The sequence below is a fragment of the Mauremys mutica genome, chromosome 15 (genome assembly GCF_020497125.1).
Source record: "Mauremys mutica isolate MM-2020 ecotype Southern chromosome 15, ASM2049712v1, whole genome shotgun sequence".
In the NCBI taxonomy this organism is placed as follows: domain Eukaryota; kingdom Metazoa; phylum Chordata; order Testudines; family Geoemydidae; genus Mauremys; species Mauremys mutica.
The window spans coordinates 36,255,178-36,282,491 of NC_059086.1; the positions used below are offsets into that span (position 1 = coordinate 36,255,178).

The following is a 27,314-nucleotide window of genomic DNA, read 5'->3' on the forward strand; positions in this document are numbered from 1 at the left end:
AAGGGAGCATTCTGGGATAGCTCCCGCAGGCCAATAATGTCGAATTGCATCCACAATGCCTTTAACCCAGGATTGCGATCTCGATTTAAGCACTACGCCACTTGCCGAGGTGGGGCAGCACGGGGAGTGTGGGAACCCAGGGCTGGGGTGCCAGAGGGTGCAGGTTGGGGAGGAGAGAGCCCAGGGCTGGGGCAGCAGGGGGCTGCGGGAAGGGGGAGGCCAGGGCTGGGGTGGGAGGCAGACAAATTTTATTTTGCTTGGGGCAGCAAAACACCTAGAGCTGGCCCTGGCTCAGCAGGACGGCGTAAGGGACCCCAGGCTGGGGGGAACAGGTGGGCTCAGTGGTGCCCCAGTACATCAGGTGGTACCTGTGGGGGGGGATGACAACCCGTCACAGACCCCACTCACCTCCCGGAGCTGGACTAGAACCCAGGAGTCCTGGCTCCCAGCCCCCGCTCTCCTCTGCTCTAACCATTCAGGACAGAGATGGTCCCATCACTCGAGACTCCCATGAGAAGTTGTCTGATGTAGGTCACTGGCTGCTCCGTGTGGGGCTCTGAACCCCACCAGCCCAGCTCCAATCTCCCCCGATCTCCCCAGTGCAGCCCAAACCAGCCAGGGGTCCCAGGTGCCCACTCCTCCGCCAACCAGCCAAGTCCTGTTGGTTGGATCCTGTTGGCAGCCTGTGGCCACCGGCTGAGCTCCTTTAGCCAGTCGTCCCACTGCGCAGCGGGGAGAGATCGGCGTCGATCCCGATCCACTCGGGCAGGAAGGCGGCCTCAGGCTTGAAGACCCGGAGGAAGGGAGAGTCGGGGAGGGTGTAGTTGGCCAAGTAGATGGTCTCCCCGCCAGCCAGGTAACTGGCCCAGAAGCCGAAGGTCCCGATGGTCATGATCATGTGGTTGCAATGGGCCAAGAGAGCAAAGTCCCTTCCCGGTGATGACTCTATCCCATCCCCCGAGAAATACACGTCCCCCCGCGAGGCGTCGATGTTCTCCCGGCACCACTCCATCCCGTTGCTGGTCACCACGAAGACCGGCTCCTGGTACTTGGCCCGGAAGTAGCCCATGGCCTTCTCCAGGTAGGCCTTGTCCGCCACCACCCCCTTCCATTTCTGGGTCATCACCTGGATGTAGTCCCCCCTCCGGACGTGGAAGCCCACGTAGGTCACGTTCCGGCGCTGCCCACGCAGCCCGGCCAGGTACCGGTTGGCCTCCTCCTTGACGTGGTCGTGGAAGGAGAATTCCTGGAGGATCTCCTGCCGAAGGTGGTGGTAGAAGGTCCAGGAGCAGGGGGTGCTCGTCAGCCGGACGTATTTCCCCTCGATGTGCCTGTACTCCTCCGACATCCAGTCGTGGAGCTCATAGTCCTTCCACGGGATGTCCTGGACCATGTCGCTGGAGAGCACGGGCAGGGTGATGCGGAAGAGCGGCGCCAGCTGCTGGTGCATCTCCGGGAGGATGTAGGCCTGGCGCCCGTTCATCTTGGCCAGGGCGTAGAGGGTGGCATATTCCCCCATCTGGTTCCCCAGGCGCCCGACGGAGTTCACGGTCCACATGCCGCGCTCTGTGGCGTTCGGAGTGGGGAACCGGGTGCTTAGGTAGATGAGGAAGGAGAAGATCATGATGGCCAGCAGGCCGAGGGTCAGATTGGGGAGCGGCCGGAAGGAGACCCAGGAGTCCGGGGCAGTAATAGCTCCCAGCGGTGATGAGGGACGGAGATCCCAGCCTGGGGGAGGGGAACAGGGGTGGGAGGAAAGGGGGGTGATGAATGGTGGGTGGTTAGAGGAGAAGGGGGAGGGGCTCTTCCTGGCCCAGTTTCCTCTGTTCCCAAAAGGCCTCTGGCTGCCAGCAGCCCCCCGCCCCCACGGTGCCCCCCCCGGCCCAGCCCAGCCGCGGGGGCAGGTGACCCCAGCTCCAGCAGGACGCGTGTTGTCAGGGGGAGCAGAGCCACCGCTTGACCCCGGATCGGCCCCTTCAGCCACCATCCAACCCAGGGGCAGGCGAGAACAGTCAGAGCAACAGTGTCTCCCCCCCTCCCCCTGTCAGCTCTGCTGGTGCCCCTCAGGCCTGATCCGCTGCCCCCCCTGCTGAGAGAGAACCCAGGTGTCCTGGCTCCCAGCCCCCCCCTGCTCTAACCACTGGACCCTACTCTGCTCCCAGAGCCCGGGAGAGAACCCAGGAGTCCTGGTGAGCAGTGGTGGGGAACGGGGGGTCACTGGGGCAGGAGGGGGCTGCCATAGGTAACAGAGAGCACTGACTGAGAGGGGAGGGTGCCCCCCACCGAGCCCCCTGTCCCACTTCCTGCAGGCCAGCTCCCCCTGGTGCTGGGGCAATGCCCTCTGGTTACCCATTGGCCCCCTTCCAGAACCAGAGCAGTCGGGGGGGCCACAGCCGGCACCCAGGGGGCATCAGGCAGGGGGGGCACAGAGAGATGTGAGGCTCATAGGAATGGAAGGGTAGGGGGAGGGGATGTAGGAAGGGTGGAGATGGAGGGGGAGGGAACAGAGGAAGGGTGGAGATGGAGGGGGAGGGGAGGGGACACAGGGAGGGGGAAATGGAGGCAGAAGAGGCGGAAGGAAGTAGCTCCTGGCGGAGGAGTGTGGGGCCGGATGGGATCTGGGGGCTGAGCCAGGGTGATGCCCCCTGCCCTCCCCCCGGGCCTGCGGCCGAGGTCCCAACCCGGGGTCCGTGGGCCCGCCTGCACCAGGCCTCTCGCCATCCCCGGACGGACGGTTTGGGGAAGTGGAGCCAGGCCAGCGCCAGCCCCCGCCCCGGTCCCACAGCGCTCAGAGCAGGGGGGGCTGGGAGCCAGGACTCCTGGGTTCCCGCCCCGGTTCTGGCAATGGGGTGACTCCCCTTCACACCCGCCAGCTGCCGGGCTCCAACCCTCCTCCCCCAGCTCTCAGGGCCCCGTCCCCGTCCTCCCCCACCCCCGTCTCTGTTCCCCGGGTCAGGTCGCCAGCTGCCACGCGAGCGAGCTGCTCTGCAGCGGTGACATCCTGCCACAGCTTCCTGAGCCAGCGCCCGGGCCGGAGCTAGATGTGTGGAAATGTCTCCACTGGTCGGGGGGGGGGGGTGTTACTCACCCCCATTCACCGGGGGGGTTTCTTGATGCTTTTCGCAGCCCCGCTCAGTGCAGACAGGGGGTGTCCCGCGTCCCAACAGGGTCCTGGCACCTCCAGGTACCCCGACATTCAGACCCGGAGCCGCACACGTGGGGACGCCCGGCTGACGCATTTCCTGTCTGCAGCTGGGTTTCTGCGCCGGCTCCGGCGCGCCGGCTGCAGCCATTGGCCTCTCTCGGGCGAGTGGAGCTGGGATGTGTCTGTCCGGCCGGGGTTCGGGCCCTAGGTGCTGCCCAGAGCACCAGACTGGCTAGCACCGCTGGCAGAGCTGGCCCCAGGGGGCGCTGGGCTGTGGGGAGCGGGGCGGGGGGCCAGCAGGGTGCACTGCTGCAGTGGGTGGGGGAGGGTCAGCAGGGGGCACCCTCCTTTCCCACCAGGGCTGGGCTTTAGGGACCAGGGTAGGGGGGTCCTGTCCCTCTGAGCCCCATGAGCTGAACTGCCTGGTTCTCAGCCCTCCCTGAGCACAGGCTTCTCTGCCCCTGCTTGGTGCTTGAAAAGGGTCAGAGAAAACAGGAATGACACATTGGAATTAGCTAAGGGTACGTCTACAGAACGAAATTAATCCGAACTTATTCCGTGCGAATTTTCGGAAGCGATTTTATACATTGGGTGTTGTGTGTCCCCACTAAAGCGCGTGAATTCGGCGGAGTGCGTCCACACTACCGAGGCCAGCGTCGAATGGCGGCGCGGTGCATTGTGGGAAGCCATCCCACGGTTCCCGCAGTCCCCGCCGCCCACCGGAATTGTGGGTGAAGCTCCCAGTGCATGATGGGGCAAAAATATTCTCGCGGGTGTTTCTGGGTGTGTGTCGTCACCCGCTCCTCCCTCCGGGACAGCTACGGCGGACGCCATGCTGCCAGCGGACGGTGCAGTACGGTTCACCGCCTGTCTCCTGGTACTAAGAAAGCCGCGAGGGGGATTCAGTCTACTCTTTTATCTAACCATTTCCTGCCTTTTCTCGGCTACCGTGAACCGAGCAACACAGCTTCCGCCGCAGACTCTGCTCTCCCGCTCTTGCATCGCTAGCTAATTTCTCCATGTTGTCGGTCCTGGGCTCCCGTGGAAGCCACAGAAGGCAACAATTCCCTGCCGTTTTTCGGCCATCGTGAACTGAGCCCACAGCTTCTGCCGCAAACTCTGCTCTCTCTAACTCTCGCTAGCTAACGTCTCCATGTTGGAAAAAGAGGAGACGAAGGGGGGATATGACGGGGTGATGATGTGGAGAAAGTGAAGAAGGAAAAGTTATTTACTGGTTCCCATAATACAAGAACTAGGGGTCACCAAATGAAATGAATGGGCAGCAGGTTTAAAAGAAATCAAAGGAAGTTCTTCTTCACGCAGCGCACAGGCAGCCTGTGGAGCTCCTTGCCGGAGGAGGTTGTGAAGGCTGGGACTGTAACAGGGTTTAAAAGGGAACTGGATAAATTCACGGGGGTTAAGTCCATCAATGGCTATTAGCCAGGACGGGTAAGGAATGGTGTCCCTGGCCTCTGTCAGACAGTGGAGATGGATGGCAGGAGAGAGATCACTTGATCATTGCCTGTTAGGTTCACTCCCTCTGGGGCACCTGGCATTGGCCACTGTCGGCAGACAGGACACTGGGCTGGATGGACCCTTGGTCTGACCCAGTACGGCCGTTCTGCTGTTCTTATGTTGTCGGTCCTGGGCTCCCGTGGAAGCTGCAGAAGGCAACCATTACCCGCCTCTTATCGGCCATCTTGAACCGAACAGCTCTCCTACGTTTCGCGCCCTTTTTCCAGGATTACCCGTGCAGGCACCATTGCACGGCAAGCATGGAGCCCGCTCAGATCTCCGCTGCAGTTTTCACCATTGTAAATCTGTCTGGGGATTGGTCCTACTTTGAGCAGGGGATTAGACTAGATAACCTCCTGAGGTCCCTTCCAACCCTGATAGTCTAAGTGTAGAATGTGCTTTTGGACGATTGAACGCGCGCTGGCGCAGTTCACTGACTCGGTTAGATCTCAGCACAACCAATATTTCAATTGTCGTTGCTGCTTGTTGTGTGCTTCACAATCTCTGTGAGAGTAAGGGGGAGACGTTTATGGCGGGGTGGGAGGTTGAGGCAACTCACCTCGTGGGAAATTTCGCACAGCCAGACAACGGGGCGATTAGAAAAGCGCAGCAGCACACGCTGCACATCAGAGAAGCTTTGAAAGCCGGTTTCATGACTGGCCAGGGTACGGTGTGACAGTTGTGTTTGTTTCTCTTGAAGTTACCCGCCCCCTATATACAGGGAAAGGAAAAGAAATAAAGTCAAAATTGTTTAAAAACCGTTCTTTATTATTTGTTGCACAGCACACTGAGAGAAATCAGAAGGTAGACCGGGGGAGGGTGGGGGGTATTGTGTTAGGGGGGTGGAGGAGGGAAGGACAAGTCCAGAAACCAAATCAAAAGTTTGCATCTGCCAACTTTCTGCTGCTTGGGCGATCCTCTGGGGTTGAGTGTGTGGGTCCCCGTAACCTCCCGCTTCGTGTTCTTGGGCGTCTGGGTGAGGAGGTGTGGAACTTGGGGAGGAGGGGGGGCGATTATACAGGGGCTGCAGCGCCAGTCTGGGGTCTTGCTGCCTTTCCCGCATTAGATCCACCAGAGAGTGGAGCAGGTCAGTTTGCTCCCCCATGAGCTTGAGCATAGCGTCCTGCCTGCTCTCGTCGCGCGCGTCCCTCCTCTCCTCGTGTTCCTGTCATGCTTTGCGGGACTCCGTTCGCCTCCCTGGCTTTTTGCTACGCTTGCCCGACCTCCTTGATTTTTGTACGACGCGGCTCTGTGTCCCTGGAGTAGCCTCTTTCCGACATGGCCCTGGAGACTTTAGCGCAGGTATTTGCGTTCCTTTTTTTGGAACGTAGCTCTGCCATAACAGACTCGGCTCCCCAGCATGCGATGAGATCCAGGACCTCCCCTTCGGACCATGCTGGAGCTCGTCTGCGAATCCGGGACTGCGTGATCTCCTGGGATGGTGGACTCTGCATGGTCACCTGGGATGGTGGACTGTGCTGATGGTGACCAAACAGGAAATGAAATTCTAAAGTTCCCGGGGCTTTTCCCACCCACCTGGCTAGTGCATCGGAGTTGAGAGTGTGGTCCAGAGCGGTCACAAGGGAGCATTCTGGGATAGCTCCCGCAGGCCAATAATGTCGAATTGCATCCACAATGCCTTTAACCCAGGATTGCGATCTCGATTTAAGCACTACGCCACTTGCCGAGGTGGTGCAGCACGGGGAGTGTGTGAACCCAGGGCTGGGGTGCCAGAGGATGCAGGTTGGGGAGGAGAGAGCCCAGGGCTGGGGCAGCAGGGGGCTGCGGGAAGGGGGAGGCCAGGGCTGGGGTGGGAGGCAGCCAAATTTTATTTTGCTTGGGGCGGCAAAAATCCTAGAGCTGGCCCTGGCTCAGCAGGACGGTGTAAGGGACCCCAGGCTGGGGGAACAGGTGGGCTCAGTGGTGCCCCAGTACATCAGGTGGCACCTGTGGGGGGGATGACAACCCGTCACAGACCCCACTCACCTCCCGGAGCTGGACTAGAACCCAGGAGTCCTGGCTCCCAGCCCCCGCTCTCCTCTGCTCTAACCATTCAGGACAGAGATGGTCCCATCACTCGAGACTCCCATGAGAAGTTGTCTGACGTAGGTCACTGGCTGCTCCGTGTGGGGCTCTGAACCCCACCAGCCCAGCCCCAATCTCCCCCGATCTCCCCAGCGCAGCCGGCATCGGCCAGGGGTCCCAGGTGCCCACTCCTCGGCCGACCAGCCAAGTCCTGGTGGGTGGATCCTGTTGGCAGCCTGTGGCCACCGGTTGAGCTCCTTTAGCCAGTCGTCCCACTGCGCAGCGGGGAGAGATCGGCATCGATCCCGATCCACTGGGGCAGGAAAGCGGCCTCAGGCTTGAAGATCTTGAGGAAGGGAGAGTCGGGGAGGGTGTAGTTAGCCAAGTAGATGGTCTCCCCCCCAGCCAGGTAACCAGCCCAGATGCCAAAGGTCCCGATGGTCATGATCGTGTGGTTGCAATGAGCCAAGAGAGCGAAATCCCTCCCCGGCGACGACTCCTTCCCGTCCCCCGAGAAATACACGTCCCCCCGCGAGGTGTCGATGTTCTCCCGGCACCACTCCATCCCGTTGCTGGTCACCACGAAGACCGGCTCCTGGTACTTGGCCCGGAAGTAGCCCATGGCCTTCTCCAGGTAGGCCTTGTCTGCCACCACCCCCTTCCAGACCTGGGGCATCACCCGGACGTAGTCCCCCCTCCGGACGTGGACGCCCACGTAGGTCACGTTCCGCCGCTGCCCACGCAACCCGGCCAGGTACCGGTTGGCCTCCTCCTTGATGTGGTTGTGGAAGGAGAATTCCCGGAGGATCTCCTGCCGGAGGTGGTGGTAGAAGGTCCAGGAGCAGGGGGCGCCCGTCAGCCGGACGTATTTCCCCTCGATGTGCCTGTACTCCTCCGACATCCAGTCGTGGAGCCCGTAGTTCCTCCATAGGATACTCCAAGCCCTGAATCTGGAGAGCACGGGCAGGGTGATGCGGAAGAGCGGCGCCAGCTGCTGGTGCATCTCCGGCAGGATGTAGGCCTGGTGCCCGTTCATCTTGGCCAGGGCGTAGAGGGTGGCATATTCCCCCATCTGGTTCCCCAGGCGCCCGCGGGAGTTCATGGTCCACATGCCGCGCTCCGTGGCATTCGGAGTGGGGAACCGGCTGCGTAGGTGGATGAGGAAGGAGAAGGTCATGATGGCCAGCAGGCCGAGGGTCAGCTTGAGGAGCGTCCGGAAGGAGACCCAGGAGCCCAGGGCAGTCATGGCTCCCAGCGGTGATGACGGAAGGAGATCCCAGCCTGGGGGAGGGGAACAGGAGTGGGAGGAAAGGGGGGAGGATGGATGGGGGGGTGGTTAGAGGAGAAGGGGGAGGGGCTCTTCCTGGCCCAGTTCCCTCTGTTCCCAAAAGGCCTCTGGCTGTCAGCAGCCCCCCGCCCCCACGGTGCCCCCCCCGCCCCAGCCCAGCCGCAGGGGCAGGTGACCCCAGCTCCAGCAGGACGCGTGTTGTCGGGGGGAGCAGAGCCACCGCTTGACCCCGGATCGGCCCCTTCAGCCACCATCCAACCCAGGGGCAGGCGAGAACAGTCAGAGCAACAGTGTCTCCCCCTCCCCCTGTCAGCTCTGCTGGTGCCCCTCAGGCCTGATCCGCCGCCCCCCCTGCTGAGAGAGAACCCAGGAGTCCTGGCTCCCAGCCTGCCCCATTCTCTAACCTCTAGTTCCCACTCCCCTCCCAGAGCCGGGGTGAGAACCCAGGAGTCCTGGTGAGCAGTGGTGGGGAAGGGGGGTGTCACTGGGGCAGGAGGGGGCTGCCATAGGTAACAGAGAGCACTGACTGAGAGGGGAGGGTGCCCCCTACCGAGCCCCCGCCCCACTTCCTGCAGCCCAGCGCCCCCTGGTGCTGGGGCAATGCCCTCTGGTTACCCATTGGCCCCCTCCCGGAACCTGAGCAGTTGCGGGGGGCACAGCCGGCACCCAGGGGGCATCAGGCGGGGGGGTGTGACGAAGTGGGACTGTTCGTACTGGGGGCTGGGAGTGCTGGGTGCAGATCTTAAGTATCTAGCAAAGCAAAAGGCCAGTGCACCCGAATGCCTGACACTCTGTCTCCTGGCAACTGATGGCCTGGGCCCCTCCCTGCAAAGGTGCCAGGAGAAGGTGTTGGAGACAAAGAGGTCAGGTGACATCCTGGCCCGGGACAGAAGCGGAGCAGAGAGGAGGGGCTGGAGGGGGCTGGGCAGACTGGAGCGGGCTGGGGAAGGAAGGGAGCAGGGACAGGGCTCTGATCCCCACTGGGGGCTGTGGGGCTCCCGGGGCCCCAAGATGGACCTAACCGGGGGGATCCTGTTATCTGTGCCTGCAAGACCCTGTCCTGGACTGTGTTCCTGTCGTCTAATAAACCTTCTGCTTTACTGGCTGGCTGAGAGTCCTGGTGAATCGCAGGAAGCTGGGGGTGCAGGGCCCTGACTCCCCCACACTCCGTGACAGGGGGCACAGAGAGATGTGGGGTTGGAGGAATGGAAGGGTGGGGGAGGGGATGCAGGGAGGGTGGAGATTGGGGAGGGGAGGGAACAGAGGAAGGGTGGAGATGGAGGGGGACGCAGGGAGGGGAGGGGAAATGGGGGAGGGGACACAGGGAGGGGGAAATGGAGGCAGAAGAGGTGGAAGGAAGTAGCCCCTGGCGGAGGAGTGTGGGGCCGGGTGGGAGGTTTCCGAGCTGAGGGGCAGGACAGGAGTGAAGCTGGGCCAGGCCGGGCCGGGGAGTCTGGGGTCCGGAGGGATCTGGGGGCTGAGCCAGGGTGAGGCCCCCTGCCCTCCCCCTGGGCCTGCGGCCGAGGTCCCAGCCCGGGGTTCGTGGGCCCGGCTGCACCAGGCCTCTCGCCACCTCCGGACGGACGGTTTGGGGAAGTCAAGCCAGGCTAGCGTCAGCCCACGCCCCGGTCCCACAGCGCTCAGAGCAGGGGGGGCTGGGAGCCAGGACTCCTGGGTTCTCGCCCTGGTTCTGGCAATGGCGCGACTCTCCTTCACACCCGCCAGCCGTCGGGCTCCAACCCTCCTCCCCCAGCTCTCAGGGCCCCGGCCCCGTCCTCCCCCCACCACCATCTCTGTTCCCCAGGTCAGGTTGCCCGGTGCCGCGCGAGCGAGCTGCTCTGCAGGGGTGACATCCTGCCACAGCTTCCTGAGCCAGCACCCAGGCCGGAGCTAGATGTGAAGAAGTGTCACCACTGGTCGGGGGGGGGTGTTACTCACCCCCATTCGCCGGGGGGGTTTCTTGATGCTTTTCGCAGCCCCGCTGAGTGCAGACAGGGGGTGTCCCGCGTCCCAACAGGGTCCTGGCACCTCCAGACCCCCCGACATTCAGACCCGGAGCCGCACACGTGGGGACGCCTGGCTGATGCCTTTCCTGTCTGCAGCTGGGTTCCTGTGCCGGCTCTGGCGCGCCGGCTGCAGCCATTGGCCTCTCTCAAGTGAGTGCAGCTGGGACGTGTCGGGCCGCAAAGGAGGAACCAAAAGATGCGTCAGGATCTCTGGGCTCGTGCAGCTTCACGGCCGGGGTTCAGGCCTGTGATGGAGTAGGGACTGTCTGTGTGGGGGATGGGAGAGCCGGGGAGGACTTTAGGTGATGGACAATACCTGAGCCTGTAACCTGAGCTAGGCAGGGGGGAGGGGAGGTCAGCACCTTTGCCCGGGAAGCCGGACAAAGGCAGGGAGCCGGCTGGAGAGGGTGGGTCAGTTTCGGTTTGGGGCTGGGGGGTGCAGTGCAGGGAATCCCAAGCTGGGAACGAAGCTCCCTGCACCCCCAGAAGGACCAGATTGAGGGGTCCTGGCCGTATTTCCAAGCTCTGCTGTAGCCTGCGTTTCTGTTGTCCAATAAACCTTCGGTTTTACTGGCTGGCTGAGAGTCACTGTGAGTCCCAGGAAGAGGGGTGCAGGGCCGGACTCCCCCACACTCCGTGACAACTGGTGGCAGAGGTGGGATCTACTGTACTCCATGGATGGCGCTTCCTGCAGTAAGTGACTGGGGAGCAGTAAAACGAAGGGGTGATTGTAGGGGGTGATTAATCCCTGGGAGATTAATCACCAGTGACCAGTGAGAAGGACTTTGCAGTAACAGGGTCCCCCGGGGGATCACAGCGAGCGATTCCAGGGGCGGAGGAGGCTGCTGCTCGACCCTGGCAGAGAGGGGGTGACCTCAAGGACTGGCACACTAGGGGTCCCCCTGGAAACTGTGGGGAGCGGTGAGCACCCCGGCCTGCGAGCGGCCAGCAGGAAGATGTATGCCAAGCGGCGTAAGTGCGACCTGGTGGAGCTGTGCAAGCAGAGGGGGCTGCGCAGTGGGAAGCTCACCAAGGCCCAGCTGATTGCCCGGCTGGAGGAGGCAGATCGTGTGAATGAACCGGTCCCGGTCTCTGAGGGAAGCAGCCTGGCAGATGCAGCGCAGGCACCAGTGTCTGTCCCTGCTGGGGGTGGTCAGCCGGCGGCTGAGGGCTTCCCGAGACCTCCCACCCCTAGGCCTAGGGGGAGGGGGAGGACGAGCCCAGAGACTACCGAGGGCACCGTGACCCCCCCGGCCAGCAGGGAATCCTCCCGGCGAAGCTCACCCCCCAGCCGGGGATCGTCCCGGCGACGCTCGGCATCCGTGGAGCGACAGCGGCTGGAATGGGAGAGAGAGATAAAACTGAGAGAGCTGGAGGATCGTGAGAAACAGAAAGAACATGAAGTGAGACAGAGGGAACATGAAGATCGACAGCATCACCATGAGCTGGACCTGGCGAGGCAGGGGGGCAGTGAGCCCCCAGCTGCGTTGAGTGGGGGGGGGGGCCAAGACTGCGCGGAGCTTTGATAAGTCCATCCTGGCCCCGCGCAAGGAGGGGGAGGACATGGGTGACTTCCTAGATGCCTTTGAGACGGCCTGCGAGCTGCACCAGGTGGATCCTGCGGATAGGCTCCGGGTTCTCACCCCCTTACTGGACCCCAAAGCCGTGGCATTGTACGGCCAGCTGGGGGAGGAGGAGAAAGGGAACTACGAACCATTCCAGCAGGCCCTGCTGCGCGAGTTTGGGCTGACCCCTGAGATGTACCGGGAGAGGTTCCGGAGTCAGGATAAAACCCCTGAGGTCTCCTATCTGCAGCTGGCCGTCCGCATGGAGGGATACGCCAGCAAGTGGGCAACTGAGGCCCAAACGAAGGGGGACGTGATTAAACGGCTGGTACTGGAGCAGCTGTATGAGCGGTGCCCATCCCACCTGAGGCGGTGGTTAAGGGACCAAAAGCTGGAGAACCCGCGACATGCAGGGCGGCTGGCCGATGACTATGTGAAGAGCCGGTCGGGGTGACAGGGAGGAGCCCCAAAGGAACAGGCCCGTCGCGACGCCGAGAGAGAGTCATCCTGAGACCACCCAAAAGGGGAATCGGGAGAACCCCCTCCCAAGGGGAACGGCCAGCGCCAGGGACAACCGACCAGTTCGAGGGGACCAACGGGACATGCGCTGCTATCACTGTGGCCAGAGGGGCCACATACGGTCCCAGTGCCCCAGGCTCAAAGACAGACTGAGCAGACCGACCCCGCACCGGGTTAACTTGGTAGAGACCCAGCCGGATGAGGGGCAGCGTTCGCAGGAAAGGGGGGCTGGCCGCGTGCCACCTGCGAAGGAGGGAGGGGGGCCCCAGGTCAGCTCCTCTGAGGGGCTGGATGCTCCAGGCTCTGAGTTTTTGGTCTACAGGGTGGCCATGGGGCTGCCCCTCCGGAAACAGTGCCTGGTTCCCCTGGAGGTGGATGGGAGGAAGGTCACTGGGTCCTGGGACACGGGCGCAGAGGTGATGCTGGCCCAGCCCAAGGTGGTGGCCCCAGATCGGATGGTGCCCAACACCTACCCGACCCTGATGGGCGTGAGCGGGACCCCATTCAAGGTGCCCGTGGGGAGGGTGCACCTGAAGTGGGGGGCCAAGGAGGGCCCCAAGGATGTGGGGGTGCACCATGGAGGTGTTAATGGGGGGACTGCGAGGGCTGGCCAAGCAACGCCCGGGGTGCCCTGGTCGTGACCCGTAGTCAGAGTCGGCGCAGGGCACTGCACCCTGACAACGGGGAAGGTACTCGGCCCGAGGCACAGGACCCTAACCTGGTGGGGAGGGAGCGCTCAGAGACACGGCCCAGAGAGGCTGCGGCCTCAGACCCAGCCGGTGAGAGAGAGCAGGGCCCCATCCCTGTCCCAGCTGCTGAGTTCCAGGCCGAGGTGCAGAAGGATCCCTCCTTGCAGAAGCCCAGGGACCGGGCCGACCTCAGTGCGGTACAGACCATGAGGAGAGGTTGCAAGGAGAGGTTCCTGTGGGAGAAGGGGTTCCTGTACCGAGAATGGGCTCCCCCCGGGGAAGTGGAGTCATGGGGGATCAGGAGGCAGCTGGTGGTTCCCCAGAAGTTTAGCCACAAGCTCCTGTACCTGGCCCATGACATCCCCCTCGCAGGGCACCAGGGAATCCGGCGCACCAGGCAGAGGCTGCTACAGAACTTTTACTGGCCTGGGGTCTTTACCCATGTCCGACAGTACTGCCAATCCTGTGACCCCTGCCAGCGGGTGGGGAAGGCCCGGGACAAGGGGAAAGCAGCTCTGAGGCCTTTGCCCATCATAGAAGAACCTTTCCAGAAGGTGGCCATGGACATAATGGGACCTCTCAGCAAGGCGACCCGGTCAGGGAAGAAACACACCCTGGTGGTGGTAGATTTCGCCACTCGATACCCCGAGGCGGTGGCCTTGTCCTCTATCGAAGCAGACACCGTGGCGGATGCGTTGCTGACCATTTTCAGCCGGGTGGGGTTCCCCAAGGAAGTCTTACCGGCCAGGGGTCCAACTTCATGTCGGCCCTGCTCCGGTGCTTGTGGGAGAAATGTGGGGTCCGACCCAGCTGGGCCTCAGCGTATCACCCCCAGACCAACAGGCTGGTGGAGAGATTCAACGGGACGCTAAAGATGATGCTAAAAACATTTATGCACCAGCACCCACAGGACTGGGACAAGTACTTACCTCACCTGCTGTTCGTGTACAGGGAGGTACCCCAGGAATCTACTGGGTTCTCGCCTTTTGAACTGTTATATGGGAGGCGGGTAAGGGGGCCCCTAGACCTGATGAGAGACGAATGGGAGGGGAAGGCCGCTACCGATGGAGAGTCGGTGGTGGAGTATGTCCTGACCTTCCGGGAAAGACTTGCCGAGCTCATGGGCCTGGCCAGGGAGAATCTGGCCCGAGCCCAGAGGAAGCAGAAGGTCTGGTACGACCGCACGGCGCGGGCCCGCGCCTTTGCCACCGGGGATCAAGTGATGGTTCTCATCCCCGTGAGAAAGAACAAACTCCAGGCTGCCTGGGAAGGGCCCTTCAAGGTTATCAAGCAACTAAATGAGGTAAACTATGTGGTGGAGCTGTCGAACCGGGCGCACCACTGCCGGGTGTACCATGTGAATATGATGAAGCCATACTATGACAGGGGGAATGTGGTGTTGGCCGTGTGTGGACACTGGGAGGAGCCGGGAGATGACCCTTTAATGGATCTATTCCCAGGGACAAAGGCTGGTTCCCCCCTGGAGGCGATTCCCCTCTCTGATCAGCTGACCCTGGCCCAGCAGGCTGAGATCAGAGGGGTGCTGCATCTGTACCGACAGCTGTTTTCCAACCAGCCTGGGTGCACTAATTTGACTGACCACGGGGTGGAGACCGGGTCACACACCCCTATAAGATGCTCCCCTTTTCGGGTCACCGGGAAAACTGCCCAGGACCTAGAAAGAGAGGTCAGGGACATGCTGGCCTTGGGGGTGATCCAGCCGTCCACCAGCCCCTGGGCCTCCCCAGTGGTGCTGGTCCCCAAGAAGGACGGGTCGATCCGGTTCTGTGTGGACTATCGAAAGCTCAATGCCATCACTGTATCTGATGCCTACCCCATGCCCAGGCCTGACGAGCTCCTGGACAAACTGGGAGGCGCTCGGTACCTCACCACCATGGATCTTACCAAGGGCTACTGGCAAGTGCCGCTGGATGCAGATGCCAGGCTGAAATCGGCCTTCATCACCCCTCTGGGGCTCTATGAGTTTCTGACCCTGCCCTTCGGCCTCAAGGGAGCGCCGGCCACCTTCCAGCGCCTGGTGGATCAGCTACTGAGGGGGATGGAGAGTTTTGCTGTGGCGTATATTGATGACATCTGCGTCTTCAGCCAGACCTGGGAGGACCACGTGTCCCAGGTTAGACAAGTGCTGGACCGACTCCGGGAGGCGGGGTTAACCGTAAAGGCTGAGAAGTGCAAGGTGGGGATGGCGGAAGTATCTTACCTGGGCCATCAGGTGGGGAGCGGCTGCCTAAAGCCGGAACCAGCCAAGGTGGAGGTGATCAGAGACTGGCCCGCTGCCCAAACCAAAAAGCAGGTCCAGGCCTTTATCGGGATGGCGGGGTACTATCGAAGGTTCATGCCCCACTTTAGCGCCATAGCCGCCCCCATCACTGAGCTGTGCAAGAAGGGGAAGCCGGATAAGCTGGTCTGGACCGAGCAGTGCCAGCAGGCTCTCCAGGCGCTAAAGGAGGCTCTGCTCAGAGGCCCAGTTCTGGCAAACCCAGACTTTGACAAGCCCTTTCTGCTGTTCACCGACGCCTCAGACACGGGCCTGGGGGCGGTGTTGATGCAGGAGGATGAAAAGGGGGAGAGACACCCCATCGTGTACCTGAGCAAGAAGTTGCTACCCCGGGAGCAGAACTACGCGGCCATCGAGAAGGAATGTCTGGCCATGGTGTGAGCCCTTAAAAAACTGGAGCCCTATCTCTTTGGGCGCCACTTCACCGTGTACACCGACCACTCTCCCCTGACCTGGCTGCACCAGATGAAAGGAGCCAATGCCAAGCTCCTGAGGTGGAGCCCGCTCCTGCAGGACTATGACATGGACATGGTCCATGTGAAGGGAAGCGCCAACCTGATAGCGGATGCGCTGTCCCGGAGAGGGGGCCCCGAACTTCCCCGGGTCACTGGGCAGAGTGACCCCGCTCAGTTCAGTCTCGGAGGGGGGAGAGGTGTGATGGAGTAGGGACAGTCTGTGTGGGGGATGGGAGAGCCGGGGAGGACTTTAGGTGATGGACAATACCTGAGCCTGTAACCTGAGCTAGGCAGGGGGGAGGGGAGGTCAGCACCTTGGCCCGGGAAGCCGGACAAAGGCAGGGAGGGAGCCGGCTGGAGAGGGTGGGTCAGTTTCGGTTGGGGGCTGGGGGGTGCAGTGCAGGGAATCCCAAGCTGGGAACGAAGCTCCCTGCACCCCCAGAAGGACCAGATTGAGGGGTCCTGGCCGTATTTCCAAGCTCTGCTGTATCCTGTGCTCCTGTTGTCCAATAAACCTTCTGTTTTACTGGCTGGCTGAGAGTCACTGTGAGTCCCAGGAAAAGGGGTGCAGAGCCGGACTCCCCCACACTCCGTGACAGGGCCCCAGGTCCTGCCCAGAGCACCAGACTCACTAGCACCGCTGGCAGGGCTGGGCCCAGGGGGCGCTGGACTGTGGGAAGCGGGGCGGGGGCTCAGCAGGGTGCACTGCTGCAGTGGATGGTGGGGTCAGCAGGGGGCACCCTCCTTTCCCACCAGGGCTGGGCTTTAGGGACTGGGGTTGGGGGGGGTCCTGTCCCTCTGACCCCCATGAGCTGAACTGCCTGGTTCTCAGCCCTCCCTGAGCACAGGCTTCTCTGCCCCTGCTTGGTGCTTGAAAAGGGTCAGAGAAAACAGGAATGACACATTGGAATTAGCTAAGGGTACGTCTACAGAGCGAAATTAATCCAAACTTATTCCGTGCGAATTTTCGGAAGCGATTTTATACGTTGGGTGTTGTGTGTCCCCACTAAAGCGCGTGAATTCGGCGGAGTGCGTCCACACTACCGAGGCCAGCGTCGAATGGCGGCGCGGTGCATTGTGGGAAGCCATCCCACGGTTCCCGCAGTCCCCGCTGCCCACCGGAATTGTGGGTGAAGCGCCCAGTGCATGATGGGGCAAAAACATTCTCGCGGGTGTTTCTGGGTGTGTGTCGTCACCCGCTCCTCCCTCCGGGACAGCTACGGCGGACGCCATGCTGCCAGCGGACGGTGCAGTACGGTTCACCGCCTGTCTTCTGGTATTAAGAAAGCCGCGAGGACGTGCGAGGGGGATTCAGTCTACTCTTTTATCTAACCATTTCCCGCCTTTTCTCGGCTACCATGGACCTAGCAGCACAGCTTCCGCCGCAGACTCTGCTCTCCCCTCTTGCGTCGCTAGCTTATTTCTCCATGTTGTCGGTCCTGGGCTCCCGTGGAAGCTACAGAAGGCAACAATTCCCTGCCGTTTTTCGGCCATTGTGAACTGAGCCCACACTGACTCCTGGCTGCTTGGAGCACGTGATTGTGACGAACTGGGAATGTTCTTAATGTTTGCTCTGAATACTGTGTTGGTGCCTCGGTGTCCCCTCTGCAGCTGTTAATATCTAGGTGGGGGGATAAGGGGGTGTGATTGCTGCAGAGGAAGGGGCCAGTGCACCTAAATGCCTGACACTGTCTCCTGGCAACTGATGGCCTGGGCCCCTCCTCTGCAAAGGTGCCAACTGAAGGTGCTGGAGACAAAGAGGTCAGGTGACCTCCTGGCCTGGGAAAGGGGCTGAGCAGAGAGGAGGGGCTGGAGGGGGTTTCAGTCTGGAGTTGGCTGGGGACGAGGAGTGAAGGGCAGACGTGGGGGTCTGGCTCACTGCCCCCCGGAATGGACCCGGCCGAGGGGTCTGGTTCACTGTACCTACAAGCTCTGTGTTAGACCCTGTTCCTGTCATCGAATAAACCTCTGTGTTACTGGCTGGCTGAGAGTCACGTCTGACTGTGAAGTGGGGGGGCAGGACCCTCTGGCTCCCCCAGGACCCCGCTGGGGGGGACTCGCTGTGGGAAGCGCACAGAGGGACGGGGATGCTGAATGCTCCAAGGAGAGACCCAGGAGGTGAAGCCGTGTGAGCTTCTTGCCCTGGGGACAGTCTGCTCCAAGGGAGAGGAGGCTCCCCAGAGTCCTGCCTGGCTTGGTGGGGAGCAGCTCCAGAGCATCGCCCGGGGACTCCGTGACAACTGGTGGCAGCGGCGGGATGTACTGCACCCCGTGAATGGCGATTCTTGCAGTAAGTGACTGGGGAGCAGTAAAACAAAGGGGGGATAATGAGGACCAGGCGTGCTGAAGCTCAGAGAGGGACGGTTTCAGGGGGCGGTTAACCTCTGGGAGTGTGTGACCAGCGAGAAGGACGGTTGGAGTAATGGGATCCCCCTGAGGACGGCAGGGAGCAGTCTCAGGGGCGGAGGCGCTGGGAGAGAGAAGGATTTTGCAGTAGCAGGGTTCCCCTGGGGATTGCAGGAGCAGTCCCGGGGCGGAGGAGGCTGCAGCTCGACCCTGGCAGAGAGGTGGTGACACGAGAAGGGCTGGCGCACCAGGGGTCTTCCTGGAAACCATGGGGGAGCCAAGAGCACCCAGGCCTGTGAGTCCAGAGCCACTTGGGAGCGGTGCAGTGGTGGCCTATCACCAGCTCCTTGAGAAGGACATTGTGATCCTGTGCACACAGAGAGGGTTACGCATGGGGAAGTTCACCCAGGCCCAGTTAGTCATGCAGCTGGAGGAGGAGGACCGCTCTGAGGAGCAGATTCCTGACCCAGATGGGGCTACAGGAGGATCTGGGAGCAGCTGGAGCAGCAGCCAGGCATCCCCGAGAGTCTGGTCCCCAACCAGACGAGGGTCTTCACGCTCGGGTTCCCCATCAGGGGATCGGAGACGGATGGGATGGGAGCAGAGCCTGAGAGAGCGAGAGGACCGTGAGAGAGAGCAAGAGCCCGAGGAAAAGCTGCAGGAGAAGCAGCAGCAGCCTGGACTGGCGATGGTGGAGCGGAGAGACATAGGGGGCTGCCCAGGGGTCAGTGGGGAGACACGGCTGGGATGGCGAGACCCTGGGACAGAGAGAACTGGGGTGGTGCAGCCCCAGATGCTGAGGGGCTGTGGGACCTGGGTGAAGGTCCCCGGGGTGAAGCCCCTCGCCCTGCCTATGGCCCGGATCCCTGTGCAGACCCAGGAGGGGTCGGGCTGGCTGGTCCTTGGGGTTCTCCAGGATATCGGCTGGGAGGCCCTGTTGGGGGGTGACGGTGTCTCTCTGGGACAGGATCCAGGCCTTGCTCCTGTAACAGGCGAGGGTTTGAATTCAGATCCAGGGAACCAATTGGCTGGGATGGAAACGGTCAGCGAAAATGCAAATGACCTGGCTGGCAGGGGGGAGGGGCTGCTGGCTCGGGCTACCTGCCTGCCTGTAACCAGCCCCTGGGGCTGAGGGGGAGGGAGAGATGCTCCCCGCCCCCCTGCACACCGGAGAGGGGGCTCACGCTGGCTCTGATGCTGTGACCAGAGCAGAGCTCACTGCCTGCCCCCACTGGGACAGCCAGGGCGGCGCTGAGCACGGGGGGAGCTGAGACCCCAGCTGAGTGGGGGGACACCCCGGCAGGGCAGGTCGGCTGCCAGCCAGGTTTGCCTGGTGCAGACGTGCTGCTGGGAAGTGATTACACAGCCGGGAGGGAGCTACCAGGGACAGGGCTCAGGGGGGCTGTGACCCCAGGCCCAGCCAGCGAGAGGGAGCAGGTCCCACTCCCTGCCCCAGCCGCTGAATCCCAGACCGAGCTGCGGAAGGATCCCTCCTTGGAGAAGCTGAGGGGACTTGCTGGCCCCAGCGCTGCAAACCCCCTTGGGGACGGCTGCAGGGACAGAGTCCTGCGGGAGAAGGGATCCCTGTCCGGGAATGGGCTTCCCAAGGGGAAGTAGAACTGGGGGGAATCGGGAGGCAGCTGGTGGTGCCCCAGGAATCCACAGGGTTCTTCCCGTTCGAGCTGCTGGATGGGGGGAGAGTGAGGGGACCCCTGGACCTGGAAGGGGAGGATTGGAAGGAGAAGGGGGGAGACCCCCTGGTGGATCTCTCCCCTGAAGTGGGAGCCAATCTCCCCATCAGGGGTTCCCCGTTCAGAGTCACTGGGAAAGCAGCCCAGACCCTGGGGAGAGAGGTCAAGGACCTGCTGGCTTTAGATGGGATCCAGCCGTTCAACAGCCCACGGGCCTCACCCGTGGGGCTGCTCCCCAAAGGAGACAGGATGATCTGGTTCTGTGGGGACCATCGGAAGCTTAAAGCCATCACGGTGTCCGATGCCGACCCCATGCCTAGGCCTGGGGAGAGTCTAGAGAAGCAGAGGGGGATGGAGAACCTGGCCCTGGCAGACACTGATAACATGTGCATCTTTAGCCAGACCTGGGAGGAACAGGACACCCAAGGCCAGAGCTGGCCAAGGCCAAGATAGGGGCTCTTAACCAAGACAGCCCGAATCGCAGCCCAGGGTGCTGGGAGAAGACCCCGTCTCAGTTTGAACCCCAGGGGTATTGGGGTGGCAAAAGGGTTCGGGCCGCATAAACCTTCCCACATGCGGCTTGTGAGCGCCACCAAGCACCCCCGACCTAAGGGGGGGTCTGAGAAAGGACTGTCCTGGTGTAACTCCCACCGAGGAAGGGGAGAGATGCTGGGGCATCCCTGGGAACGTTGGTGAGTTCGAACTGCCCCAGGTCACTGGCTGGAGTGACCTCGCTCAGTTCGGTCTCGAAGGGGGGAGAGATGTGACGAACTGGGAATGTTCTTAATGTTTGCTCTGAATACGGTGTTGGTGCCTCAGTGTCCCCTCTGCAGTTCTTAATATCTAGGTGGTGGATCAGGGTGTGTGGTTGCTGCAGGGGAAGGGGCCAGTGCACTTAATGCCTGACGCTCTGTCTCCTAGCAACTGATCCCCCCCCCCCCTCTGCAAAGGTGCCAGCTGAAGGTGTGGGAGACAAAGGGATCAGGTGACCTCCTGCCCCGGGAAAGGGGCTGAGCAGAGAGGAGGGGCTGGAGGGGGTTTCAGTCTGGAGCTGGCTGGGGACGAGGAGTGAAGTGCAGACGGGGGGGTCTGGCTCACTGCCCCCCAGAATGGACCCGGCCGAGGGGTCCCGTTCGCGGTACCTACGAGCTCTGTGTTAGACCCTGTTCCTGTCATCGAATAAACCTCTGTGTTACTGGCTGGCTGAGAGTCACGTCTGACTGCAAAGTGGGGGGACAGGACCCTGTGGCCCCCCCAGGACCCCGCCGGGGCGACTCGCTGGGGGAAGCGCACGGAGGGGCAGAGGATGCTGAATGCTCCAAGGAGAGACCCAGGAGGTGAAGCCGTGTGAGCTTCTTGCCCTGGAGACAGTCTGCTCCAAGGGAGAGGAGGCTCCCCAAAGTCCTGCCTGGCTTGGTGGGGAGCAGCTCCAGAGCATCACCCGGGGGCTCTGTGACAGTGATCCCGGCCCCTGGTTCTGGACTCCATGATGGAATTCCAGGATTTTTCCACTGTGGGGTGGGGGACAACACTGGAAAAAAGGATTCCCCCTCCCCCATATGTCAATCCTATGTAAGGCAGGGGAGGGAGTTAATCTTGGTTCATTCTTCCCTGAATCCCTGCCCAGGCTGACTGCTGAGAACATCTAAGAACCAAAGACACAGGTGGGGCGAAGGTCTGAACCCAGGCTGGGAAAGGAGCCTGCCCTGGGACAGGAATAGCTGGAGTTTTAATCCACAAGCAAGAGCCGTTTGCCTTCAAGAACCTCCGCGATCTGTCCAAGACGACGTCTAGGGGGAGAAATTCCTGCTTGTAACAATTTCTTCAGTTAAGTTTCCGTGTTCGTTTTATTTGCGGGGTGATCTGCTTCCATCTGTTGGCCAACCCTTATCATCACCTAAAATCTATCCTGGGTCGTTTTTCCTTTTCCCTAAAAGCAGCTTGTGGAATTCATAACTGGGGTGTGTGTGTGGGGGGGGGAGAAACGCTGCGCAGCTCTTCCGCCCCATGGCGGGAGGGGGCGAACGTCCCGAGCTCGCGCCGGGCGGGTCTCTGTGCAGCGCCCGGCACCACAACTGGGGGTTTGCACCCCAGAGGGGGGGGTGCCCTGGAGTGCTGGGCTCTTCCCTGGCTGAAGCCTTCCCCCGCAGAGCTGAGCTCCGTGTCTGTCGTTCTGCGGCTGGGGGTGTCCCTACCTGCGTGTGCTGGAGAAGGCTCGAGGGCCTGGCTCAGCAGGTGTAAGGGAGCCCAGGCTGGGGGAACAGGTGGGCTCAGTGGTGCCCCAATACATCATGTGGCACCTCGCAGTGGGGGAGGCGACTCGTCACAGACCCCACTCACCTCCCGGAGCTGGACTAGAACCCAGGAGTCCTGGCTCCCAGCCCCCGCTCCCCTCTGCTCTAACCATTCAACAGACCGAGACGGTCCCATCACTCGAGACTCCCATGAGAAGTTGTCTGACGTAGGTCACTGGCTGCTCCGTGTGGGGCTCTGAACCCCACCAGCCCAGCTCCAATCTCCCCCAATCTCCCCAGCGCAGCCGGCATCAGCCAGGGGTCCCAGGTGCCCAGTCCTCCGCCAACCAGCCAAGTCCTGGTGGGTGGATCCTGTTGGCAGCCTGTGGCCGCTGGCTGAGCTCCTTTAGCCAGTCGTCCCACTGCGCAGCGGGAAGAGATCGGCGTCGATCCCGATCCACGGGGGGCAGGAAAGCGGCCGCAGGCTTGAAGATCTTGAGGACGGGAGAGTCGGGGAGGGTGTAGTTGGCCAAATAGATGGTCTCCCCCGCAGCCAGGTAACCGGCCCAGATGCCGAAGGTCCCGATGGTCATGATCATGTGGTTGCAATGAGCCAAGAGAGCAAAGTCCCTCCCCGGCGACGACTCCTTCCCGTCCCCCGAGAAATACACGTCCCCCCGCGAGGCGTCGATGTTCTCCCGGCACCACTCCATCCCGTTGCTGGTCACCACGAAGACCGGCTCCTGGTACTTGGCCCGGAAGTAGCCCATGGCCTTCTCCAGGTAGGCCTTGTCCGCCACCACCCCCTTCCAGACCTGGGGCATCACCCGGACGTAGTCCCCCCTCCGGATGTGGACGCCCACGTAGGTCACGTTCCGGCGCTGCCCACGCAGCCCGGCCAGGTACCGGTTGGCCTCCTCCTTGACGTGGTCGTGGAAGGAGAATTCCCGGAGGATCTCCTGCCGGAGGTGGTGGTAGATGGTCCAGGAGTAGGGGGCGCCCGTCAGCCGGACGTATTTCCCCTCGATGTGCCTGTACTCCTCCGACATCCAGTCGTGGAGCCCGTAGTTCCTCCATAGGATACTCCAAGACTCGAATCTGGAGAGCACGGGCAGGGTGATGCGGAAGAGCGGCGCCAGCTGCTGGTGCATCTGTGGGAGGATGTAGGCCTGGCGCCCGTTCATCTTGGCCAGGGCGTAGAGGGTGGCGTATTCCCCCATCTGGTTCCCCAGGCGCCCGCGGGAGTTCACGGTCCACATGCCGCGCTCCGTGGCATTCGGAGTGGGGAACCGGGTGCTTAGGTGGATGAGGAAGGAGAAGGTCATGATGGCCAGCAGGCCGAGGGTCAGCTTGGGGAGTGGCTGGAAGAAGACCCAGGAGTCCGGGGCAGTCATGGCTCCCAGCAGTGATGAGGGAAGGAGATCCCAGCCTGGGGGAGGGGAACAGGGGTGGGAGGAAAGGGGGGTGATGAATGGGGGGTGGTTAGAGGAGAAGGGGGAGGGGCTCTTCTTGACCCAGTTCCCTCTGTTCCCAAAAGGCCTCTGGCTGCCAGTAGCCCCCTGCCCCCACGCTGCCCCCCCCCGCCCCAGCCCAGCCGCGGGGGCAGGTGACCCCAGCTCCAGCAGGACGCGTGTTGTCGGGGGGAGCAGAGCCACCGCTTGACCCCGGATCGGCCCCTTCAGCCACAATCCAACCCAGGGGCAGGCGAGAACAGTCAGAGCAACAGTGTTTCCCCGCCTCCCCCTGTCAGCTCTGCTGGTGCCCCTCAGACCTGATCCGCTGCCCCACCTGCTGAGAGAGAACCCAGGAATCCTGGTTCCCAGCCCCCCCCCCTCCCTCGCTCTAACCACTGGACCCCACTCTGCTCCCAGAGCCAGGGAGAGAACCCAGGAGTCCTGGTGAGCCGTGGTGGGTTGGGGGGGGGGGGTCAATGGGGCAGGAGGAGGCTGCCATGGGTAACAGAGAGCACTGACTGAGAGGGGAGGGTGCCCCCTACTGAGCCCCCTGCCCCACTTCCTGCAGCCCAGCGCCCCCTGGGGCCGGGGGGGGCGGGGGGGTGTCTTCTGGTTACCTAGAATTGCTGAGTTCTACCCATTGGCCCCTGCCCAGAACCTGAGCAGTTGGGGGGGTCACAGCCGGCACCCAGGGGGCATCAGGCAGGGGGGCACAGAGAGATGTGGGGTCAGAGGAACGGAAGGGTGGGGGAGGGGATGGAGGGAAGGTGGAGATGGAGGGGGAGGGGAGGGGAAATGGGGGAGGGGACACAGGGAGGGGGAAATGGCGGTAGAAGAGGTGGAAGGAAGTAGCCCCTGACAGAGGAGTGTGGGGCAGGGTGGGAGGTTTCCGAGCCGAGGGGCAGGACAGGAGTGAAGCCGGGCCAGGCTGGGCCGGGGAGTCTGGGGTCCAGAGAGATCTGGGGGCTGAACCAGGGTGACCCTGCCCTCCCCCCAGGCCTGCGGCCGAGGTCCCAGCCCAGGGTCCGTGGGCCCGGCTGCACCAGGCCTCTCGCCACCCCCGGACGGACGGTTTGGGGAAGTCGAGCCAGGCCAGCGCCAGCCCCCGCCCCGGTCCCACAGCGCTCAGAGCAGGGTGGGCTGGGAGCCAGGTCTCCTGGGTTCTCGCCCTGGTTCTAACGTGAGGAAGTGTCACCACTGGTCGGGGGGGGGGGGTGTTACTCACCCCCATTCGCCGGGGGTGGTTCTTGATGCTTTTCGCAGCCCCACTCAGTGCAGACAGGGGGTGTCCCGCATCCCAACAGGGTCCTGGCACCTCCAGGCCCCCCGACATTCAGACCCGGAGCCGCACAAGCCGGGACGCCCGGCTGACGCATTTCCTGTCTGCAGCTGGGTTCCTCCACTGGCTCCGGCGCGCCGGCTGCAGCCATTGGCCTCTCTCAAGCGAGTGCAGCTGGGATGTGTCAGGATCTCTGGGCTCGCGCCGCTTCACGGCCGGGGTTTGGGCCCCAGGTCCTGCCCCGGGCCCAGAGCGCCAGACTTGATAGCACAGCTGGCAGGGCTGGCCCCAGGGGGCACAGGGCTGTGGGGAGCAGGGCAGGGGGGTCAGCAGGGGGCGTTGGGCTGCGGGGAGCAGAACGGGGGGCTCGGCAGGGGGCACTGGTTTGCGGGGAGCGGGGTGGGGGGCTCGGCAGGGGGCGCTGGGCTGCGGGGAGCAGGGTGGGGGGCTCAGCAGGGGGCGCTGTCCTGCAGGAAGCAGGGGGTCAGCAGGGGGCGCGCTCCTCTGCCACCGGGGCTGGGCTTTAGGGACCTGGCTGGGGGGAGGGGGTTCTGTCCCTCTGACCCCATGAACTGAGCTGCCTGGTTCTCAGCCCTCCCCGACCACAGGCCTCTCTCTGCCCCTGCTTGGTGCTTTAAAAGGTCAATTTCTCAAAATGTGAAATAATTATGAACCAGATCAGCCGGGAGGGAGAAATAAATCAGAAAAAACAGGAATGACATATCAGATTTGTCTAAGAACACTTTCCTAGATCCTCAAAAACCAGGCCATACTGGTGACAAACTGAACTGGTTTAGAGGGGACACTGAGGCAGCTATAAAAAAAAGAGCAAATTGGAAGTAAGGGGAAACTAATAGTAATGAATATCAGAAGCGAAGAATTGTAGAAAATTGATAAGGGAAGCCATGGGACACAAGGAGAACTCTATAGCCACCAGAGTTAAGGACAATAAGGAGCGTTTTAAGTATCCTAGGAACAAAAAGAACCCTGCTAATGGTGTTGGTCCATTACTAGATGGAAATGCCTGTCTGTCGGCGACAACGTTCAAGGCAGCATGTGAGCAATGGCTGCTCTACCTGTAAAGACCTGCGTCATGCACGGTCATGTGACTTGCCCATGTGACTCCAAACTCCATCTTGCGGCTGTGATTTTCCACAGTAAGCACAAAATGGGGGGGAATCCTTCCACATGGCAGAGGATATAAAAGGCCCTGGAATCCCCTCCATTTGTCTTCACCCCTGCTTCTGATCTCCGGAGGAACTTTGCTACAAACTGAAGCTCTGAACAAAGGACTGAACGCCCCATCCAACCTGGGATGTTTGTACTCCAGAGACTTGAGGGGTTTGGATCAGCCGTAATCCCATCAAGCCTGGAACAAGCTTGAACTAAGAATTTTGCAATTGTTGGATGGTTTTGATCATGTAACCAATCTGAGCTCTCATCTATGCAGTACATCTTTCTTTTTCTGAATAAACCTTTAGATTTGCGATTCTAAAGGATTGGCAACAGCATGATTTGTGGGTAAGATCTGACTTGTCCACTGACCTGGGTCTGGGGCTTGGTCCTTTGGGATCGGGAGAGACGTTTTTCTTTTACTGGAGCGTTGGTTTTCAGAACCATTCGTCCCCGTAAGGAGCGGTGCTTGGTGGTGATACAAGGGAACTGGAGCGTCTGAGGGAATTGCTTGCGTGACTTCTGGTTAGCCAGTGGGATGAGACCGAAGTCCTCTCTGGCTGGCTGGTTTGTTTTGCCTTAATAGGAAAGGAACGTGAGCTTCAGGCCGTGACTCGAAACAATTTGACTTGAATTTCCCAGAATCTCAGGGCTGGAAGGGACCTCAGGAGGTCATCTAGTCCAACCCCCTGCTCAAAGCAGGACCAATCCCCAGACAGATTTTTACCCCAGTTCCCTAAATGGCCCCCCTCAAGGATTGAACTCACAGCCCTCGGTTTAGCAGGCCGATGCTCAAACCGCTGAGCTCTCCCTCCGCTTACTAATTGAGACTCTCGGTTGTGTCCTGTCAGAAGCCGCTTTGTTACACCGTCGCAACTGTTTAGCGGCAGATTCTCCGCCGGCTGGGCTGGTTTTGCGCAAGAAATCATACGGGGCAGTTCCGGGGCCTAGAACCGTGTTTGTTGAATGCAGCCACCACCGTGTCCAAGGCCTGGGAGGGGGAGCGGAGCAGCGGCCCCCTCCCTGCAGCGCCCGGCTGTTGCCGCAGAATAGCTGATCCCAAGGGCGGCGAGATGCCCCGCGCCGGTGTTTGTGCTGACGGGCCGCGGGAGGCAGGGACAGAGCCGGGTCCGGGCTTCCCCCCATCTGGAGCCTCGCTCGCTGTTTACAGTTCCTGTAGCTACCGGAGCTCAACAGCTCTGGGTTTGGAACATATTAATTCAACCCCACTCCCCTCCCCAAGCTGGGGAGAGAACCCAGGAGTCCTGGCTCCCAGCCTCCCCTGCTCTAACCACTAGACCCCCTCTCCTCTCCCAGAGTTGGGGAGAGAACCCAGGAGTCCTGGCTCCCAACCCTCCCCCCCCCACTCTAATCACTAGACCCCTCTCCCCTCCCAGAGCTGGGAGAGAACCCAGGAGTCCTGGGTCTCAGCCCCCCCTGCTCTAACTGTAGTAGTAGGATTTTATGTTTGTATTTTGTATCACTCAGAATGAAGGATAAAGGATAATAATGTCGTATGTATTCAATGTATCCATGTATGGTAGGATTGGATTGGACTCTGGCGGCCACCCTGGAAAAGTCATGGAGCAGGTCCTCAAGAAATCAATCCTGAAGCACTGGGAGGAGAGGAA

The 27,314-nt window shown here is 61.6% G+C and overlaps 3 protein-coding genes and 1 pseudogene across 7 annotated transcripts in view; 1 reads left to right on the forward strand and 3 right to left on the reverse strand.

Annotated features, from left to right (window-relative positions):
- Positions 1-27,314, reverse strand: part of LOC123350367 (galactoside alpha-(1,2)-fucosyltransferase 2-like) — a 70,592-nt gene that overhangs the window by 5,983 nt on the left and 37,295 nt on the right. The gene's annotated exons all lie outside the window — the stretch shown is intronic.
- The window catches only part of FLT3LG (fms related receptor tyrosine kinase 3 ligand), a 74,770-nt gene that overhangs the window by 2,938 nt on the left and 44,518 nt on the right, over positions 1-27,314 (forward strand). The window lies entirely within an intron of this gene.
- LOC123350363 (galactoside alpha-(1,2)-fucosyltransferase 2-like) lies at positions 232-26,202 on the reverse strand. Of its 5 annotated transcripts, XM_044988908.1 has the most exons (3): positions 3,108-3,196; positions 2,865-2,887; positions 232-1,728 (listed from the first exon to the last, which is right to left on the reverse strand). In XM_044988908.1, exons 1-3 carry the CDS (start codon positions 3,194-3,196, stop codon positions 707-709), a joined length of 1,134 nt encoding a protein of 377 aa, XP_044844843.1. In that variant the 3' UTR covers positions 232-706. The 5 variants fall into 5 exon arrangements, with proteins under 5 accessions (XP_044844843.1, XP_044844842.1, XP_044844841.1 ...); XM_044988907.1 differs by lacking the exons at positions 2,865-2,887; positions 3,108-3,196 and adding an exon at positions 26,056-26,202; XM_044988906.1 differs by lacking the exons at positions 2,865-2,887; positions 3,108-3,196 and adding an exon at positions 9,912-10,263.
- Positions 22,046-26,230, reverse strand: LOC123350362 (annotated as a pseudogene).